This window comes from Megalops cyprinoides, chromosome 1 (assembly GCF_013368585.1).
Source record: "Megalops cyprinoides isolate fMegCyp1 chromosome 1, fMegCyp1.pri, whole genome shotgun sequence".
Lineage (NCBI taxonomy): Eukaryota > Metazoa > Chordata > Actinopteri > Elopiformes > Megalopidae > Megalops > Megalops cyprinoides.
The window spans coordinates 18,815,684-18,836,723 of NC_050583.1; the positions used below are offsets into that span (position 1 = coordinate 18,815,684).

The 21,040-nt window shown below is 43.9% G+C and overlaps 1 protein-coding gene across 1 annotated transcript; it reads right to left on the reverse strand.

Annotated features, from left to right (window-relative positions):
* Window positions 1–5,259: 5,259 nt before the first annotated feature.
* On the reverse strand, window positions 5,260–13,279 carry cygb2 (cytoglobin 2). The gene is made up of 3 exons (XM_036534630.1): window positions 13,076–13,279; window positions 5,698–5,929; window positions 5,260–5,424 (listed from the first exon to the last, which is right to left on the reverse strand). Exons 1-3 carry the CDS (start codon window positions 13,216–13,218, stop codon window positions 5,260–5,262), a joined length of 540 nt encoding a protein of 179 aa, XP_036390523.1. The 5' UTR covers window positions 13,219–13,279.
* Between the last annotated feature and the right edge of the window lie 7,761 nt (window positions 13,280–21,040).

A 21,040-nucleotide genomic window follows, 5' to 3' on the forward strand; every position in this document is an offset into this window, starting at 1 on the left:
ACCTCCACCTCTCAGTGCCCCCTCTGCTCTAACAGTGCATAGCAGAAAGTGTCTGTGGTCTACATACACAAAGCTGACCGCCACATGGGGGAGGATGGCATTCTGCGGCCACACGGACAAGAGGATCTTCTACCAAGAGGTACATAATAGGTATCTGTCAAGGAACTTTTTCATGGTTTTGATAGCTGTAATGAATCAGGCCTCTCTTATCTAGAAATGTGGGCACTCCAGGCCTAGCTGATTAAGCCCTTGAATGCCAAGCTCTTTGAAAGCATAAAGAGTTCTGAGGTGAATCTGAAAGGCGTGGGGCATTCACGGACGGCTGCATTGTGTTTTGTGCCACTGCACTCGGATAAATGCCGACTCCTTCCATCTCATTAGAGAGACAGGAGTATAAGTGTGTCCGACAGACAATGGCAGGCGTCTCTTTTAGTCTCTCGCGCCATTCTGACGGAATCGCTGAAATTCCACACAGCGCTGGCCCGGCCTCCTTGCGTTTCGTCAATTACTGCCCAGGCGTGCGTAGCTGGAATTGTTTCAGATCTGTGATGTTTGTGCATGCACGTCTCCTTTCAGGCCTTAACGCAGGCCAGAGCATCTCATCATCTCTGTCTTGCATTCGCATTCAATGCTCAGTTTCAGAATGTTCTCAGACGTGTCTCAGGACATGGGCTTTAATGTTTTTCCTCAGTGTCACCAACAACAGCATCCTGTTCCAAGCTCTACAGCAGAAAAAGCTTTAAAAATATATTAGCAATGTAATGGGTTGAATGGGCCAATATTACAAGACCATAGACCATAGACACATGACCTGATACAGCATGGTCAAAAACAATCTCATTGGGCAGTACATTTCCTCAGATCTGACAACGTCATTTAATGTGCACATAAAAATCTTGACCTGATGTACGATTATCACAAAACTCATAATAATGTGGTAATATGGTCACAGGACTCCTAACCTGACACCCCATGGCTAGAGAGCTCAGTGGATGAGCCAAGGTGGTTACAGAACCGATAGCTTGTGCTCATGCCACGCAAGTATAAATAGGGTCGCGGCTAATCCATCAATCCCTGGAACTGCTGACTCAGTCTGTGCGAGGGGGGGGGTTGAGGGGGGGCGGGGGCAGTGGGTTAACAGAGGAGGCCACATGACTGTTAATTCATCACGCAGGCAGGATCAGAAGGGTGGGAGGGGACCGGGGTAAAAATAAAAACCACCGCGGGCTCATTATCCCATCAAGGAGACTACTCACCTGAACAATGGTGAGCGCACCATCGCTCACATGGGCAGCCCCCCCCCCCCCCCAGGGGGGAGGGCTCGCTCGCAATCCGCGCTGCTCCGCGCAGCTCTGTGCAGTCTGGTACGTGTCGCGCCTTGCCGCTGGAGACTTGCAAATGAGTTTCCAGCGCCACTGCTCTCCTGACAAGCTGCGTGACAGGGGATATGTCACCATTCTGTCAGCCCGACGAAATGATGCACAAAATGTGAATATGTATGGGAGAGCGCACCTTCAAATCTGGTCTGGTTTTCTGCAAAAAAAAAAAAAAAAAAAAAAGCGTTTCAGTGCAGTGTTTAATAGGGTTTGAGTCATGCATGAAATTGCAGACACATAATTTGACTTAGTGGCACAATGTCAAAAGCACCTGTTTCTGGCTTGATTCAGTTGTCATTCCGGGGATGTTTCATGTGGAAATCTTGCGAAATAACTCCCATTGTTCGAACACAAGTGACATGGTCAAATAATGGTCAGGATTTTATCAAGTCATATTATTGGAGCTAATGTGCCAGTCCAGGGGGCAGCTGAAGATGGGATCCCAGAATTTAGACTGGTGGTCTAGCATATATTGAATTATACATGTGGATGTCTGCGTATGGGGGTCATACCAAATGGTGCAACCTCTGAACTTGCTCCCTGATTTGGTGGACGAAGGGAAATGAAAACCCAGGGTGAAGAACAGACTTTAGATAATTGGTTTATTGATATTCATATTTCATTCCATCAGGTCTGCTAAGTTACAAGTCTGTGTAGACTGTGCAAACATGCTAAGACAGCACAAAACTACCTCCATCCCCAATCAACAAAGTATACAATATTGTTCATGTACCATAGTTTCATATATATTCATATATATATATAGATAAACTGTATATTTGTATATATAGAAAAATATAAAGTCCAAGCTTTGAACTGACAAGACAAGTCACAACAATAACTTGCAAATAAGGCTATTTGAAGAATAATTTACATCTGAGAAGCCTTTCCTGCTGACAGACAGTGCCATGTGTGTAATTAGGTCTGCGCATGAGTATATGTGCAACTCTGTGTGTATGTATGTGAGTCTCTGTCTCTCTCCATACACGTAGGTGTGTGTGAACATTGTGTGGGTGTGTGTGAGAGAGAGAGCGCGAGGGTGCAGATGTGGAAAGGTCCGGTCTGGAGTGCATTTGCATTTATCAGCAATGGAACACAGTGCACGGAACCGTGATGCCAAGTGTAAGGGGAATATGTGATAATATTTGTTTTATTATGGGGTGTGCAGCAATGGGGGAACATAAGAATCTATGGTTTCCCTGAAACCTATGAAAATACATTGACTGGCCCCAGGCCTACTGTGGTATTTATGCAGGCATATGTGCCTGAAAGAAGAGGTTCAAGAGGAGTGAAAAAGGCAACTTTCTAAAGCAAAACAATGTACTCAGGTCCATACAAATGAAATGCATAGGCAAGTACAGCTAAACTCTCGGGCTCAGAAAGAAAGAGCCACACAATGCTCAGTCTGTCTCTTTCTCCCTCCTACAGTCCCGTTCCAATCAAGAGTTACACAACACCATGTTGTTTGAAGTCGATTAAGTCAACAAATGCGCCCCGGCGCAGGCAGCCAAAGGGGATTAAGATGCTCCCCTTTCCCTTCCCGTGTTTAAATGACCTTCGGCCTACAGCCGCTTGAAGTATGTTGCCACAGGAATTGCCTTTCACAATGACCAGGTGGATGGCCTCAGTGCAGAGGGGCAGAGGCAGATAGTGGACAGGCATATGCGTGTGTGAGAGAGCTCAAAGGTCACAGGTGCACACACAGCACGGATAAGAATCCAGTCAACGTCTTGGACAAGCAAACAAAACTGCTGCGATCGGAAGAGAGACGGAGCTCACGCGCTCCATATCCACCCCTTTTTCCTACTCTGCCAGTCAGTGAGTGTTGGTGTTATATAAATCAGACTGCTTCTCTTATATATTACATTGTGTTTTCTTGGATTCCCGTTGGGTTGTGGAACATAACATTCACCCCCCCCCCACCCCAAAAAAAAAAATAAATAAAAATAAAACAATGCAGGTGATGATGGCACTTTTTGTGGTGTGTGATTGTAAACCGTGGTGTGGATTGTTTCTGTCAGCAGGTGGGCAGAACACACAAACGGAAACACTTTTTTACAGGATACTGAAGAGACCTCAGACACAGAGGATTCGTACAGCTAGAGAGAGAACAGTACAACGCCATTTTGTGAGTATTGATGGTCCACTGCAGTACTTAATAAACAAGTTGTCAAAAAAGTCAGCATGGAGTACAAACATCCTTTCACTGGATGCTACGAAAGCGGTATAAAGAGGATAAGAAAAAGACTTGGCATGGGGGCCAGCTCACAGGGCGCTTGGCTGACGTCAGGCGGGGGCAGACTTGTAAACAACAGTCAAAGTTAAAAGTACCTGACTCTTCTGCTGCACCCTGGCTGAGCTCGTTTTTTGTGCTCTCGAGCTAGCTGTCGTACGTGAGCGAACGAGTGAGCGAGACTGTATGTGTGTGTGTGTGTGTGCTTGTGGTTCATCTGTCTGCTCATCTGTCTGTTTGTTTGTGTTGTCAGAAATGGTTAACCTTGACAGTTTGAGCTTTATTTATCGCCCCGTAAAATGGCAGCGAGAGAGGCACAAATCATGTCCAATTTCCCCCCTGCTCTCCCATTAATAGTGGGGCATAGCAGACAGAAGCTTCCTGCATGGGGCTGGAGGGAGATGTTTATGGATGGCCGGTGGGACTCATTACCTCCTCATTAGCGCTAAATGACAAAGCGGCAGAGAGCCGAACAGGAGAGCAAGGAGTGGCTACGGCAGACTCCGGCTGAAACGACACAGGGCTCATTTTTATGATCAAGGGAATTTTGTTTAAAAATTGTGACAAACATGCCGGATTATAAAAGCTTTTTTTTTTTCCCTCGCTATTGCGTGGCCTGCTTTCATTTGATTGGCTGTGCAGTTGAGTTACTGTGGAAAAAATGATTGGGTTTCAAATTATATTGTATCATTTTTTTTTTTTTGGTTTTTGCGATTGGTTTTTGTGAAAGCAAATGTTGTAAAACAGTCATCTTAAATAACCTGTGGGTCTCCTCATCTTCAGGAACTTGTAATGATCCAGACAAAGTCAAGGTATGTTTACGAACACCAATAAACACAAGTGAACCCATGCTGTTTTTGAACATGAACAAACTGACAAAAGAAAATCGGTAAAGAGTATTTTACAGAGATCTCAGCTGAGTGGATCACACGCCCAGCTGAACGTGGTGCCAGTGTGAGACTGGAATGCTCTGGCCCTGTATAAATCAATATGGGCAACAAGTTAACAGTCGCAGTAATGTGATATTCGATTAGTCTCCAGCCTGTGCCTTCATCACTGTGTCAAAAATGAACCAATGTATAGGCTTGTGTGTGTGTATTGTGTGTGTGAGTGTTTGTGCATGTGTGTGTGAGTGTGTGTGTGTGTGTGTGTGTGTGTGTGTGTGTGTGTGTGTGTGTGTGTGTGAGCGCAACTTTATGATGCACAAGAGACAGAGACAGTTGAAAGCCATGTGCAGGTTGAATGAAGAACAGCATTACATGTGTCAGAGAGAGCTGCAGTCCAATCTCGAGAGTTGGATTTTTTTTTGTGTGTGTGTGTGATGGTAGCTGAGATCCACCTGATGGTTATACATTTTGAAGGAGGGCATACTTAAACACACACTCACTCACTGTATACAGCACAGATGACACCTCAGAGGTTACGCAGATTTTTACACACAATGTATCAGTGAGCAGAATGAAAGATCCCTAAAAAGTGGGTAGAAGGGACAGAACATGGAGATTCTATAAATTCCAAAATATTGGCTGCTGTCTCTGGTCCCCAACCAAATGTCCACCCATCCCTCCCACCCGCCTGACTCCCCAGGCTGACCTGTCACGGAGGGGCAACAGTAAGATACCAATTCCCTCCTATTAAAACTCTGGCCGCTCACACGGCTGAGCTGGACAACTGGACCCAGCCAACCTCTGCGTAGGCCCCTGTGACGTGCCAATACACCACGCCCATTAGCTTGGTCCAAGCTCTTTGCACCTCTGGGGTGAAGCAGTCGGGGTAGTCTTCAGTTAGCACCTCCAGGATCACCCCACTGAGGATCTGAGAAAGGGGGAGAGAGCAGGAGAGAGAGATAAGGTAGTGTGAGCGCAGACAAGACATGAGAACTTCTGTTCAAACATGCGGCTGAGCAATCATGTCAATTTCAAATCAGCATGAGCTGCAAGGGCATTAAAAAGGTTCGCCTTCTGCTAACCAGAACCTGGATGGAACCGCACGGCTCTAGATGGACTGACTTGAAATCAGTCACGGACTCTGACTGTCTCTCGTTCTCGCTGCTCTCAAGACGAGAATGGATGCCAACTGTGCCCTCACCTTGAAGTACATGGGATCCACTTTGTGTTTGATGGCGTGCGCCTTGCCGACCAATCCCAGGACGGAAGCCACCTTGTCCGGGTCGTGGAGGTTCTCCAGCACAGTGTTGAGGGCGTTCATGACCCGCCGGGCGTGTTTCCGCAGCTGCGTGCTCCGCTCCATCTCCTCTGGGTCCTCCATGTCCCGGAACTGGCTGAAGTACTGCTTGGCTGAAGGGAAGTTCACAAAGAACCTGTGGAAGCAGAGAATGCTGATGGGTTAGGCAGACCTAAACAGCTCAGGTCGATGGCTGGATCCACCCTAAACTGTACCCACTGGATTATGTCAACAGGGGGTGCACTTATCTTCTACTGGTTACATCATCCAAAACAAATATCATACCACACCGGCAATGTTGCCATAATTACTTTCCTCTGTAATCTTTGAATATTGGTATGAAAGAAAATAAATAATTGGTCAATGTTCAGTCAATGGTAACTGTGCTTCTATTGTCCGGTGCTATAGGAATGCAATGTGAACGCCCCATATGAAGTGATAAGAACATATGGTGAACAAAAGAGGTTTATCTCAATGAATATTCACAGCATGGGACAAAGTCACTTTACGCCATATGGAAAAAGCGACGCTGTTCGTTACCTTGACTGCCCCCAAAAGCAGCGAAACCAGAACGCAGCCCTTGCTTACATGCAGCGTGATGTGAGAATAGTGACTAGCCTCTTGGGGAAACGCATGTGGGCTTGCTGGATTTATGTTTCTGTATGTGCGACTCCGCAGCAGAGCGGGGAATCATGCTCTAACTTGTTCACGAGGCTGTTTTGTCTCTGCCAATGCAGCGCATGATTGACAGACGAACAGTGAAGTGGCGCTGATGAGAAGAAAATCATTAAGTTGCCGTCTGTGTAATTAGAAACAGGTGCTGAGCGGCAGCCAGCAGAAAAGCAGGATGGGGGCTGGTTCACTTTCGAGCCCGTCTCCACACTGTCTGCACGGGGGGCCTGGGGACACTTTCTGCTTCGGCGGTTTTGCACCGACGAAGGGCACAATGCATTTGGGCATAATTTGTGTCAGCGCTTTGGATCTCCACTGACGGACAGTACGCGTATCCGGACTTAGAAAATGGACTTTCATGTGTGCAATTTAGGTGCAGTTATCTTGCGCTTCGCTGTAGCTAAGGTGATTAGACGCCTGCGCAGGTCTAATTAGCGCTCAAATGTGAGAACCTGCACCTGTGAATGAAAGGAGAGGTGAGAATGCAAACACAGAAGATTTACCAAGTGCTGAAGCAGTAGTGTGTTTCTGCTCTCCTCATCCCCTGTCTATCCTTGCTCAATAAAGTACCGTTTGGTCTTAGTAAATACACGCGGATTGGCGCTAGCATCGGATGGAGCTGAAATTACACAGCTCTATTCATTCTCACCTCTTTAGAGCACTTTTCTTAGACTGCTGTAGCTCTTTCATAAACAGCTGTGTGATTTATCAGGATTTTGACAGGCAACCCCCTCCCACCCCCCACCCCCCATCCATTCTGATGAACTGGACCCTCCCCCACCCCCATCCCATGCTCAGCTTGGTGACCCAATTTAACTCATCTCAGTGCTGTTTTACACAAGCATGGCTGACAGACGGTTTTTATTTATTCATTCACTGGTTTGGCCGCAGGCAGCATCGCGGTGCAGGGTCTCCAGATCCTGTCAAGAGCTACGGGGTCTGGAATGGTTCCAGTCTAGCTCTCCATGCGCATCTGTTCCAGATGTCCACTCCATTCCATTCTTCTAAGTCAATAACAGGAAAGGCAGGCCAACATGTGTATATGAATTAGCATGAAGAATCTCACCCTTCACTCAGAAATGCTTCATTCACTGTCTAAAACTGCTAAATATGTCACAAAGCTATGTAAATAAGTCCTAAAGCCAAAACATCTGTAGTTTTATTTCCAGAGGGTGAATTACTTCTGTAAAATGTTCCAATTGATCATTATTTCAGGACTGCATGTCATAGTATTTGATAAACTAGGAGGAAAGAACTTGCCTTCTTTTGAACACACTCTCTAATTTGGCACTGAGTTTGAACCCTGAACCTTGTTCAATGCATCAGAGAAACACTCAAGGGTAGAGGAAAAGTGGAAATCAGATTAAGTGTCTATGTGTAGGCACCCTCGCACTGAAAGGCCTGACCTGTGGCTGCATATAAATGACTTCATTAGCGCATTGTAATTAGGGGTCTTATCAGGCCTTTTCTGGTTAATTACAGGGGATTACACTTGGAGGATGCACTTTCTCACACACCAGATTCTGACCTGAACCCACTCCTGTAATTCCTGCGGGGTAGCCATCAAGATATCCAACTCAGGGCAAGTTGCGTGCATAGAGATGTATCATAAACACTCAGTGAAAGCTCTCCCAGTAGAGTGCGTGTCAGTACTCCCGCCTCCTAGCCCTGCGCTTTTGGTTTTTTTTTCCTTTTTTTTCTCCTTGTGTTTCTGCCCGGCCCTTCTCTCCGCCCTGTCTCCGCCTTATTACCTGCGCACCTGCATCTCATCCCCTCGTCGGTCTGTCCTTATTTATACCCTGCTCGCTGTGCAGTCATTGCTAGTTCGTCTCAGTGTTTTTTGCCTGTTTCGTCCCCGCGTTTTCTTTACCTCGCTATTCTTGTGATTTTCGACCTGCCCGTTTTTGACTCCGTTGTTTGCCTGCCGCTTTTGCTTAGTTTGCTCGATCGTGCCTTCCTGTTGTCTGACCCTGCCCGTTCTGACTATCCCGCTTTGGATTTTCCCACGGACTGCTTCCCTGGTTTTTGACCCTGCCTGTATTCTGGTTTTTTGATTCTGCCGTGTGTTTTTTCTCTGCCCTCGCGTTTTTTGGGGTCTGCGACTGTGTCCTACCCTGTGCTGCCTGACAGTGCGATGTGAGTGTTTTTCTAAGATGCCTGAAACACCAACTAGAGTTTATTCCGTCCATCTAAATATCCCTCTTTTTGGTGTGTACTGTAACTGAACTCTTTAACTACAGCCATCTAACTGCCTACCACTCAAAAGTTTGAATGTTTGTACTCTAATGTATTTACCACCAGTTTTCCTGCTTTTTCTAGCCATACAAACTATATGAAGACTATTATTACTAAAGTCTCAAACATATCCTTTTCCCGGGTGACTTGCAATGCATCAGCCAATGATCATGTATCAAAACGTTTGAATTTGTTTGCCTGTGAAAACCAAACTACAAGTTAGTATGCAAAGAGTTTACTAGAGTTCAGTTTGCTAACCATGTCCCCACTGAGGTAAACATTTGCGTTTGCTGTGAGTTTTACCCAAACACTGACAGATGTTCTCCTCCGCTGCTGAGGAGAGGATTTAGGGCCTGCTGGGGTGCCTTTCCTAACCCACACCGATCAAGCAAGAGCAGCCTGATTTCCTGCATTTCTGGGTTACATATGAGGATCAGGGCCAGATTTCTTAGGCGTAGGCTGCTGCACGTTAGCCCTAGCAGTCCTGGGAGCTATGAGCTGGAGTGAACCTGCCTGGAATAGTCCCATCTGGAGTCCAGCCAGGGAGTCCATCCCCTCGTGATAACCGTAAGCTTGCTGACAGACTGTGTGCATACAGTATACGTGTGAAGTGGAATTTTAAAATCCCATAAAAGATAGAGTTCAGAGCTGTCACACCATGACTGAGATTGTTGTGGAACTTTTAAAATATTTAAAGTCCATCCTTTGGTATCCTTGGTAATACAAAACACAGTTTACTACCCCACCGAGAGGAATGTTTTATCCAACTGATATGGTAAAATCAAAGAGATTACCTGATTGTTTTCTTTTCCCGGGTGACTTGCAATGCATCAGCGAATGATCATGTATCAAAACATTTGAATTTGTTCGCAAATTTCATTAGCTATTCTTGGGAATTTAACTGGTTTGCAGACAATGGTGCCTGGTGCTTTGGGAGCACTCATTTACATGTCTGCAGGAGGGTCTGTCTACAGGCAACCATTTGGTCCATGCATTAGCATAAAGACACCTGTTCAGGTTTATCAAGGTGTTCTGGAACTGTGGACCATCATGATGGGTCCTGTGAAGTAAAAAGACAATCACTCTGTAACATTTCTTTGTATTTGCCCTGCCTTGCGGTACCCAGTGTACTTAGTGTGATCATCATTTACTGTCTTCAGTAAATCACACTTGATTTGAACCTGGCTGAACTTGGAGATACCTCACAAGCAGAAATTCCTACAGTCACCATACTGCTAATCACATTTACAAATGGTGAATTGGTTTAAATAAACACAAATGGTCTCAGTCTTTAAAAACAGGATAAGAGGTACATCAAAGGGAAAAATTGTAGTGGGTGTACACAGAAAGATGCCCCTTACAAGACTCCTAACAAAAGATATTTTTTGTTAATAGCCCATCAATGTGTAATGTATTGACAATAGTCTGTTATAAGAGTTTGTCTTACCCCCTGATTAACATGCATTAGCTCTTCTCCTTTTGTATGGAGAATGACATCTGTAAGACGATCGCAAGAACTCAGGCAGGCAGGCAACTCATTGCATTACCCGTCTCAAAGTGTATTGCACAGCTGTAGATGCATGTATGCTATATTTATGGGATTTTAATGCCTCTTTTTAATGAACTAAAGAAAATTCAGTCTTTATTTACTTTTTTTCATATTTTGAAATATAATCCTCAGGATGTGGCCTCTGTTGTGCTGCATTTTTATTTGTGAACTCGACCACAATCTTTGCCCGAAGCACACCTGAACCACTCACGGTTCTCACTGGAACAACGTTATTGTGCTACTTCTACCTCCAAGGATCTGCCTCTCTGCTGAACAAAGACAGAAGTCAGGAGTCAGAGTTCAAAGATGGGTCACCGACTGGCACCAAATCAAATCCATCTGTCTCCATTAATAAGGAGCAGAATGCTTGGAAAAGACCGCTGATTTCTAGCTAGCTCATGAGAATACGCTTTTTATGGTTTCCTGAATCACACCAGTGCTTCTTGCGTGAGACATGCTATAATCACAAGCCCCTGAACGTGAGTGAATCGGACGCCTCATATTGGGCGGACCATTAAAAAACTATCAAGTCTGGGCATGTTGGCAAAGCCTTGGAGAATGACGGACTCTGAGGCACAGGCTCGGCGGGTAACACGTGAAACGTTGCAATGCCAACAGTGGGAGCTGCCACCCACAGATAAGAGAAGCACACACACGCACCACTTTGACTGCTCTGCTCCTATTACTACCCTGAGGGCAAATGCACACTTAGGAGAGTATCGTCGAGGGACACATATTTTAATCCTATACCCCTAAACTCAGAACAAGTCACTCTTTTTAACTCTACTTATTGTTCACAAGAGGCAACTCAGGATCATGGGTCCTTTTTTTCTCTGTGTGGCTAATACAAAGAAGCAGAGCGTTAAAAGGATCGCGCCAAAGACTGTCCACTGTCCAGTGGTTGTTCAGTGGATTATTAGACAGCAACCGTTTTCAGTGATCATTTTCTGAAAAGAAAAAAAAAAATCATAGTATCCAAAATAAAATATCCATATCATCTCATGTATTGTTTTGTCTCAGTTCTGATGCCCTGACCTAATTACCCTAAGTAAAAGTGTTCATCACCATAAAAAAAGAAAATGTGATATATTGTGATCTTGTACATGTGGTATTCATTAATTTAATGAATTTTTCAGTATTTTTCCAGCGACATTAGGGTGTATTTACTCCAGAACACATTCTATTTATTTAAACACACAAATAAAAATCGAGTCAATTTCCCACCCCAAACATGGTGATAGTAGGAGTCGGAGTGTTTAACTTCAGCATCCCGATGCATGCCTTTTCTCAGTGGTCTTATCTCGCTCTCTCAGGAGTAAATTTTGTTTTACTAACGGTAACGCGGCGACATACGCTGCTTCAGATTGCCCAGAGAGGTGCAGTGACTTCACTTCTTGGCAGGACCACTTCAGATCTGGTCACACTTAAAAAAGACTGACGCGTGTAACCGGCTTCAGAGATTACCGTTTGTTTCCACGTTTGAATTTTTGGAGATCACCTCAAAGCTGCAGCCGCACAGTTGCACATCGAACCCTGACAGAGCAATCTCCTCTGAGCACTTTGAAGACAGCAAGCGCAGCATCCCATTAAACCGATATCGTGCACTGAACCGGCCAAGAGCAACACACCCCCCGACAGTAACCAGTTTAGCGGGATTCAAATAAAACAGCGGCTTGCTTGGAGACTGTCTATGTTTGAACGTGTAAATCTAACTTTCCACCCAGAGTCCTCATTATTTTTCTTGTACGCGTGCTACGTGATGGTGAAGAAAACAAACTGAAATACTTGTTCTACAGGGTGCTTAGTGTCGTGAGAGGTAAAGTATTATTAAACTCATAGGAGGTCATGTTCTCTGAGAAGCTTTCAAAGGGGAAGGAAAGGGCCAAAATTCCCTGCGTCTTGATTGTGAAGTGTATTTGGCTGAAACAGCCAAAGGAACTATTCCTCAACTTGAGGACGGCTGATGAGTATAAAGGAATTTGGTTCTACAGCTGTGTCGTTTGTCTTTTGCATTTTCAGCATATATTAATTAAGGTTACCTCAAGGTTGTAGAAAAGTTTGAGATGTATTAAAAACATGGTAAAAACCACTTTTGAAGACAGCACACAAGCACATGCCGTTAATGGATTAGAGTCACACCAGGTGACAGGAAGGGGGTAAATCAGAGAGGCAACTCAAGTTGAATTATGATCTTCAGTTAAACTTTACAGCTCAAGATAAGGTTGGTAACGCTATGGCAAAATGTGGCAACATTTCATTGTAAATGTAAAAAAATCTGAATTTTGCTCAGAATATATGGGTTGTTACACAGAAATAACAAAAAAGCAACGATAGCAGCGAACAATATTGGAGAGCAATATAAAAAAGTTACAATTCCCCTGAAATCAAGTGGGGTCAGAGCTATGAAGCAACGTGTCAATCAGACCTCTCTTCTTTGTACAGGCACCTTTTCATGCAACGCAGTGAGGGGATGTAAAAATGAATCTCAACAGAAAACAGAGTGCATCTTAGGCAATTTAGTGCAGAGAATAATCTGCTCGTACACCAATCTCCTGTCATAGTCCAGCTGCTGATGCCAGGCAGAAGCAACATATGCCAGCTGTGTTCTGAGCCAGGTTTCATCTCTGCTGTTCACGCTTCAGAGATTCCCTGCCTCCTCCTTTCCATGCCTGTTTTTCTATGAGAATGTCAGGTCTGGATGCGCATGTGCTTTGGCACAGGCACCACGCACAGAGTTTGGTGCTAGTGTGCACGCTGGTGCTGATATTCAGGTCCCTATTGAACTTTCAGAAGCCAGGGACAAAGAGGAAGGATGTTAAGGAGTACCTGATGAGGATGGACACCCCCACGTCCTCGCAGTTCTCGTAGACCCGTCCCCAGGTGTTGAGGATCATCCCCCTCTCGGCCTCGGAGAGCGGGTCGGCTCGCTCCCGGTGCTCCATCCCCCCGTCACCCTGCTCCTTCTCCATCCAAGTCTCCAGCAGCAGATTCCCCCAGCAACCACGGCGAAGGAAGGGAGGGAAAGGATGAAGTCACACGGAGACAGAGGTGAAAGCAGATCCACAGGGACACAGCACCCACCCCCCACCCACCCCTCTCCCCTGTATCTAATCTCTCTGTCCTCAGCAACTTGCTTCTCAAGATGGTCCCTCTTTATTCCCTCTCTCTGGCTCAGAAGCTGCCTCCTCTCTGAACTTCTCTTGTGTTTGTGAGGACCTGACAGAAAGAGAGAGAGACAGAGAGAGAGAGAGAGAGAGAGAGAGAGAGAGAGAGAGAGAGAGAGCAGTGAGCGCGCCTGTATTAACCACCCGCCCCTCTCTCTCTCTCTCGCTTTCTCTTTCTCTCTCACACACACATGCATACACACACACACACACACACACACATGCATACACACGCACACACACCAGGGCTGTTGTTACTGGAGTGATGCAGCTGTGCCAGCCCCTGGGAGCGACACTGACAAACAGACAGAAAGACAGAGATGGGGTGCCTGCACAGCCTGGCGCACATGCACACACTGATAAGAACACATGGGGAGCCCCTGTTTCACAGGGCAGGATTGACAAAATAAAGACAGGAAGAAATTAAGTTACAGAGGAAGACAGTGGAAGGCTGGCAGCTCAACTGTTTTTTTTATGTAGGAAATAATGTGTTTTCAGGGACAATGAATGAAATAAAATGGTCAGGTATTCAGGATACGGTTGAAAGAAACATGAGTAAATTGCAGAATACATAGGAGCTTTATTCACAATAAAAAACAGAAAGTCACAAGTCTACTTTGAAATAAAAAAGAAAGTAGTTAAAGATAAAAGGTAAACGTAGTCACTACCACACCCACTTGCCTTGTAAGTGGTGCAAGTAACAGTCTATTTGCAAATAGTTAGGACTTGCTTAGCTCTATGTGATAATAATGCTCTAAAAAATGTCTGGAAGTGAATGCAATTTATAAGCCACGACCACCCACGCTGACCAGAATTCTAATGGTGTCATGTTACACCTTTCCAAACACGCTCCAGCTATCTTCTCTGGAGAGAGAGGCATTTTTCATTTGTGACATTTTGGTTCTTGTCTTTTCTCTTATATTGGCAGTGTGATATTACTATGTTCTTTCCACTGTGATGCCCAAATATTTTCCTGACATGTGGCAATGGTGGCTTGCTTGCTGTAGAATATTTTCATTTTCAAATCTCACGTTCAAAGGTTACAAGTGGCCAAATGGAGAATGGCTAACCGCATGGATGGACATCCGCTACTAGAGTTTATTTTACATTTCACTCGCGATAACAAGGTTTGCATGTTGATTCAGACTAAATGAAGAGTTCAGTCACAGTTCAGTGATGAATAAATAAAGGTGTGAAGTCTTTTACGGATTGTGACTCAGAGGGAAAACAATGTGCCCACAAAAGGCATTTCAAACCCAAAGAATGCATACCAAGTGTGATGCAAAGAGTCAAATGGGGTATTAAAACTAATGTAACATGCTGATCTCTTCCAGAGCGTCGCTGAGGATATTAAAAAGCATGGTTTGGCATTATCGTGATGGAGATAGCGGCTCATCAGAGGAAGATATGGAAACTGATAAACTGCTGTCTGAAGAAAGGCAGAAGAGTTCATGCTGACATTTTTATTATGCAGAAAAGTCTTTTGAAAGTTGTGCTATTCAGATTGTGTCAGTGCAATAAGAAGATGACAGATTTCTGCACAAAGCCATGCGCAGTGTACTGCGACAGCCCACTATAAACTTGTGTAATTACTGACTTTGCAGGAAATCTTGACTTTGGATTTGAAGTTCTACTAAAGGAGAAATATGATCATGTGATGATGGATCACTAAATAAAGAAGCTATGGTAACTCGAGATCTGTCACAATGACAATTGAACATCAACTTATTTATCTGGAATTTTGAATGACTTACAATGTTGTCCATTTGCTATTGTTGAGAGATGGCCTGTGCCACCCATAATATGCATTGCAAACGCATACCAGTTTCTCCTTGCAAATGGTATTACTTACACCTAATGTGACCATGAAACCAGTTTTGTAGCAGTGCAACAGTTATTTTGTGGTTATTCTTTTTGATCAAAGCACAGTCAGGAATCGTTACGATCCAGACACAGAACCTTGGGGTCAACTGAGTTCCTCTTGAAAAATAAAAGCAAAGCGGTACCTTGGGGTTGCAGCCGGAAGGGAACAAATCTGCTGTGAAAAAAGCACAGGAATGTTCTGAGATTCCAAGGAGCTCTATGCACTCATTCTACATACAAGCTGCTTCACTAGTATATATTAAGGTAGCTGACAAAGGTCCAGACACCGCCTTAAGCTAGAATACTGACAGTTGCCTCTTGTGCTTCACCTGACAGCAGGAACGAGGCTGCACCTTGACTGCAGGCAGAGTTTAATCCCTTGGTGCCGAAAATATAATTACATTAAATTAAGGTTTGTTATTTCCTTCGCAGATACCCTGGGGTTAACTTGAGCAAATTCATTTTTACATACTATCCATTTATATTCTATTATTACCCAAGCAATTCAGGTTGAGCGTCTCGCTTAAGGGTACAGCAGTAGTGTCTGATCCGAGAAAGAAGCTGCAACTTATTTACAACAAGATCAGTTCCACTACACCACCCTACAGCCTGTTCATCTGAGTATACTTCGTCCTCCCAACGCAAACGTTCACCCTGTAAGAATTCCAACTTGCAAGACAAAAAGGTGGCTCTGGCAAAATAATGTTTTATTGCAAAGCAAAAGTAGTATAGCTCACAGTGTAGGCATTCCCTGGGTATCGCAAGGTGGATCGAATGCCAAGAGCACAGAAACCATGACCTCTGTTTATACCCCATAAGACCCTCCCCATCAAAGAACCTTTGTGTGAAGGTGTGTATGTGAATTTGGATTCAAAAGGGATAAATTCAGAGTTGGGCTGGGCTTGAGACAGGACTGACAGGATGTCCTAGGTGTGAAGGAAGCTGATCAGTTTCCCCTCCACATGCTAACTCAATTACTTCTGTTTCACCTTAGTGGTGCTGTCTTGAAGGCCCATTGTTGTTACCCTGCTTGTATGCATAATCCACTCACAGTGCCTGTGTGTCTGTATTCAAATCATCACCCTAGAACATTGGGACCCATCTAATACTTTTCCTTACAACCCAAACACATTCCCACACTAGCCGACAGACAGTGCATATGGAATTTACACCTCAATATGATCTGTTTAATTTGATTCATTTATGAGTAGCAGTATGTCACTTTTTAAACGGACCAAAAAGCCATCTTAAAATTTTCTTTTATAGAATGTGGCAAGGGACACTGTGGTAAGTATGCAACTATCTACCTTGGCACACAAACATCAAACATTTTGCCAGCTATTCTAGCACTTATCTCATGTGGGAGAGCTCCTGAAATGAAAAGTAACAGGTTGTCAGCTTCAATCAGGCTGCGCCGGTACAGTGAGCAAGCTGCATCTGCAAAAGCTGCTTTTGAGGAGTGTGGGCCCCTCCGGCTGATAGAGCGGAGACTATTATTGCGATTATTTCATTATTACTATAACTTATTATCCACACTGTATTAAACCTGTTAAGCTCCGCTGCCCACATAAGCAGGGCACATTAGGGGAACCAAGTTACGGGACTGTGAAAGTTGCTCAGGCAGGGCTCAGTGTGGGGGCGTGGAGTGACAGGGCCACACTCAGCTCAGGCAAAAGTGCGTGGGGGGGGGGGGGGGGGGGGGCAGAGGAGCTGTCAGACACTCCTGCATTGGAAATAGGGCTGTCCAAAGATGGGGTTGCAAAACAGGCACTCTAAAAAGTATGAAAGAAGTGCCTGGTCAGGCAAAAAGTCCAGGAAATATTCTCTGACGTAAGGTGAACCATTAAGGAGGAACCAAGGGCTCGTTGAAAGACTTTTCCCCTTCTGGTGCCAACGAGAGGATGTGTGTAATGATTTCTTCCTCAATAATATCTAAGGGGCATCGGCTAGTACTGCGATATGATAACAAGGCAGCATAATCTAGGTCAAGAAATGTGACAGTTTATTACCCTGAAACACCAGAGCACTGACGTGAGTGTCAAGTATAACAAATAAAATAAAACTCAGCTGCTCATGTTGCAAGCGTCCTTTGATTGCCCCAATAACACTGTGCAATGACTTATGGTGCATTAACTGGGTAGTCCACTTTCAAGTTGTTGCTTTCATATTGCAGATGTTACCTCAATTAGACTTCATGAATGACAGACCCCATCTGTCTGTTCTTTTTTTCTTTCTGTGAGCTCCTTCTGCCTGTGCTTCATGTCTGCATTAAATGTAGACCTAACTCTACCTAACTAAGAGTTCCTAGGCTCTGCCTTTTATCACTTGTCTTGACTCAGACAGTTATAATTAAAAAGTGATTTATTTTAAAATATGACATAAAACATATAAATTAATGTGGAAAATCTGTAATATATTTCTAAAATATTACCAGCAGTACAGATATTGTTGCTGTCATGTATGTAGATACATGAATATATTGCAGAATTACCAAGAAAAAAGTTATTAGAGGCTGTTCAAGATCGTCCCTCGGAACGGATACCGATCTATTATTTCTAGGATGACATCGAAAAACACTAAATCACGCTAATGAATTTATGCTTTGTATCGCAATCGTCAGTGTTCAACCAAAAAGGATCTGGATCAGATAGTCCCCCACAAGGCCACTGAAGTAGTAAATTAGCCTATTTGTTCACAGCCGTTTTAGCAATCCCGGTTGCGTTATTAATGATCTGATAGTGCAACTCTCTGTGCATAATTTAATTTACTGTCTGGTTTTCGACGTCTATGCCAATGAATAAAAGAAAATGATCTAATCAATAATAATAGTAATGTTTAATAAGGTTGCTGTTTTTATTTTTTGCACCTCCATGCAGCAACATAATGCATACGATATCATACAGATGTAAACTTCAAGCGCAATGGTATTTGGTGAGCACCATAACGACAATCGGAAAGGATAAGATTAGAAACAGACATAGACTTTTGTTGCCCTCTTGTGGATATTTACAGGACTTACACTTTCTGGTCTCTCCAGTTTTGCCAGATTTTCTGAGAAGTTGAGTTACACGTCAGAGTGGAACCTGTACTGGTGAGTGGACGTGTACTGTGACCTCAACAATTCCTGTGTATCAGCTGACCCCGGATACAAGACGACATGGAACGTGTAGTGGAGCTGCCAAGCAACGGTGGTAAGACTTCTGATTTACACCGCTAACGTTACGTCTGATATGGATTTTATTTTCTTTAGCAATTGACAGAATACATGTATTCTCCTACCTCCATAAATATCCCATTTGATTGCAATATCGCGCCACAGCTAAATAAACACTGAGATACTGTTCCCTCCTCTGTCTGCGTAATCTCTGTAATGCGTAGACGTAGCTAACTGGCGTAGCTACGTGTGTTTGGCAATCCGATTGACTACTTTATATCATGCGGCAACAGCGCTGAAAACATTCACAAATTCGTGTGAGAAAGCGAGGCTTGATGACAGCTCATATTCATGTGTCATGCTTTCAGATTACAAGCGGCGACCCCTAATAAAAATGTCCGTCTATGTATTAAATTACAAATTGCTGTCGTGCCGGTTTGGCTAGCTAGCTGCATCAGCTGGATCACACATGGATTCCAAACACATTAATGTATTCTCTCAGTGTGTATTATACCGTTATTTGAAGATTTTGATGACGGCAACAGTAATATAATTATAAACAATATTTTATTTGATTACAGTTATGACATTAAATGTGTTTATTGTTGTTACATTAAAATTAATAATTCAAAATGTTATCAAAATACACAATTTTCTTCTGTAGAGAATACCAATTGGTTGGATAGATTTTCTTACATCATTTTCTCTTCCCCCCTACCCTGCCATAACATAGTCATTCTGGGTCAGGGTGCCAGCCAAATAAACACATCAAGTATTAAATGTCTCTCAAACTTTCTGCACAGGACTGTCTGCCAGTACTGTCTGTCAGAAGTTTACTTTTCTGTTCTAGATACCCTTCATCAATCAGCTTCTCACTCCTCAGTGCAGCCATCTTGTTATAGTTATTACCACCTCTTTCGGTAACACTCAGAGGACATAGACCTAAATGATTTTTCTCTCTCACCCCTCCTCTGCCCACAGGTTTCTCCATCGCTGGCCCCTCCACCACCCCGCGGAAGCGGCAGGTGCGCTTCTCTGCCCGCCACGACATCCTACTGCTGAGGGAAGTCATCGCTCAGAACCCTTTCTCCTCCAAGGAGCCGGGCCGGATCTGGGCCAGAGTGGGTGAGATCATCACTGCTGCCCTGCAGGACGAGAGCTTTGAGGTGGACGCCAGGCGATGCCGCGAGAGGACCACACTGCTGCTGGACTACTACAAGAAGCAGGACTTTGCCAGCCTGCGCAGGTCAGGCCAGGCTCAGGCACTCATGTGATCCTAGTAAAATATTCTTTATACAGTGTACACCCCCCACGGCCAATGACCTGAGACTTTGCTGATTGATGCATGCTGATTGATGCATAGTAATAGTTAGCACAGTAAATCTACATATGAGTCAAGGTTGTCATTGCTGTTGTAGCTTTCATCAGCTTTAAAAAAGTGACTTAAAATAACTTGTAAGAGTTGATGCTCAACTTATTTAAATTTCATATGAAACCCAACAGGGGCAAACAGTTTGTTCGCTGTTCATTCTTGGACATGTGAAAGAAATATATTTTTGTGTTGAGGGTAATATAGAAAACAGTTGAGCCTTTATGACTGCCCCAACAAGTGAGAAAAAGGATTTGCAAACTGATTTGAAACTAGTATCTGGTTTGCCCATGATAGCTCAACAGATTACTGTGCATGAAAAATGAAGTTATACTTGATTGGTAATCCATTGTGTTAATGTCAGCATCTATGTTATTTTACTTAATATCAATTTTTGTGTATATATTTACATTATATTGAATAGTTTTATTGTCCTTTGTATTTGTGTTCTGTTTTTAACATTTGCCAAAAATATCAGTAAAAATATTTCCAAATATTTAAAAATCAACTGTAATGGCAGAAAACACAGAGGCCACTATGAGCAGATAAGTAAGGCTTTCATTGCCAGTAAGATTACTGTGTTCCTCTTCTCAGGTTTGGGACAGAAAGGCTTTATGCCCAAAAAGAAGACCTGCTACATGAGGTACTGGAATTGGAAGCAGAAAAGGGGCTTCTGGGAAGCAATGAGAATAAGTACCAGGATGAGGATCTTAGGAAAAGATCACTGGAGGAGCTGGTACTACCAGAGCAAGACAAGCTCAGTGTGATGCCTACCCAGACAGTGCCTCCTGCAGGTGAGGAGACACAAAGCACAGGTAAATTTAACGGTCTTTTAAAAATATGTTGGCAATTGTTTATAAGCTTGAATTAGGGTCCATTTGTTGTTAACATTTAATTAACCATGTTTCATAGATGCAAAGTTCAATTGTGTCTGATAGTAAAATAAAATAGTGTAGTATGCTGAAAACAGTACTATGACCAAATAAAAAGATGCTACTGCTACGACTGTTACTAATGGATTGTATTTATTCAGCATCTTTAAAGGATGTCAAATTGTGTAGATAATCAAACACCGTTACCACTGCTGAGGACAGTAAACCCAGGAAATTGTTCTCTTTGGTTTCCCCTGGCCCAGTACCCCCAACCCCAGACCCAGAGGAGCAGGAAGAGATGGTGGAAATGGCGGCGCCCACAGCCAAACGGCCATGCCAGTGCTGCTGCCAAACCTACTCTGAAATCCT

Excerpts from the sequence above, each read along its gene's own strand:
- cygb2 (XM_036534630.1), bottom strand. The coding sequence starts at position 13,218 with ATGGAGAAGGAGCAGGGTGACGGGGGGATGGAGCACCGGGAGCGAGCC. Across the intron at positions 5,930-13,075 it reads GGGGTGTCCATCCTCATCAG|GTTCTTTGTGAACTTCCCTT; the intron begins GTACTCCTTAAC and ends CTGCTTCCACAG. Across the intron at positions 5,425-5,697 it reads TGGATCCCATGTACTTCAAG|ATCCTCAGTGGGGTGATCCT; the intron begins GTGAGGGCACAG and ends CCCCTTTCTCAG.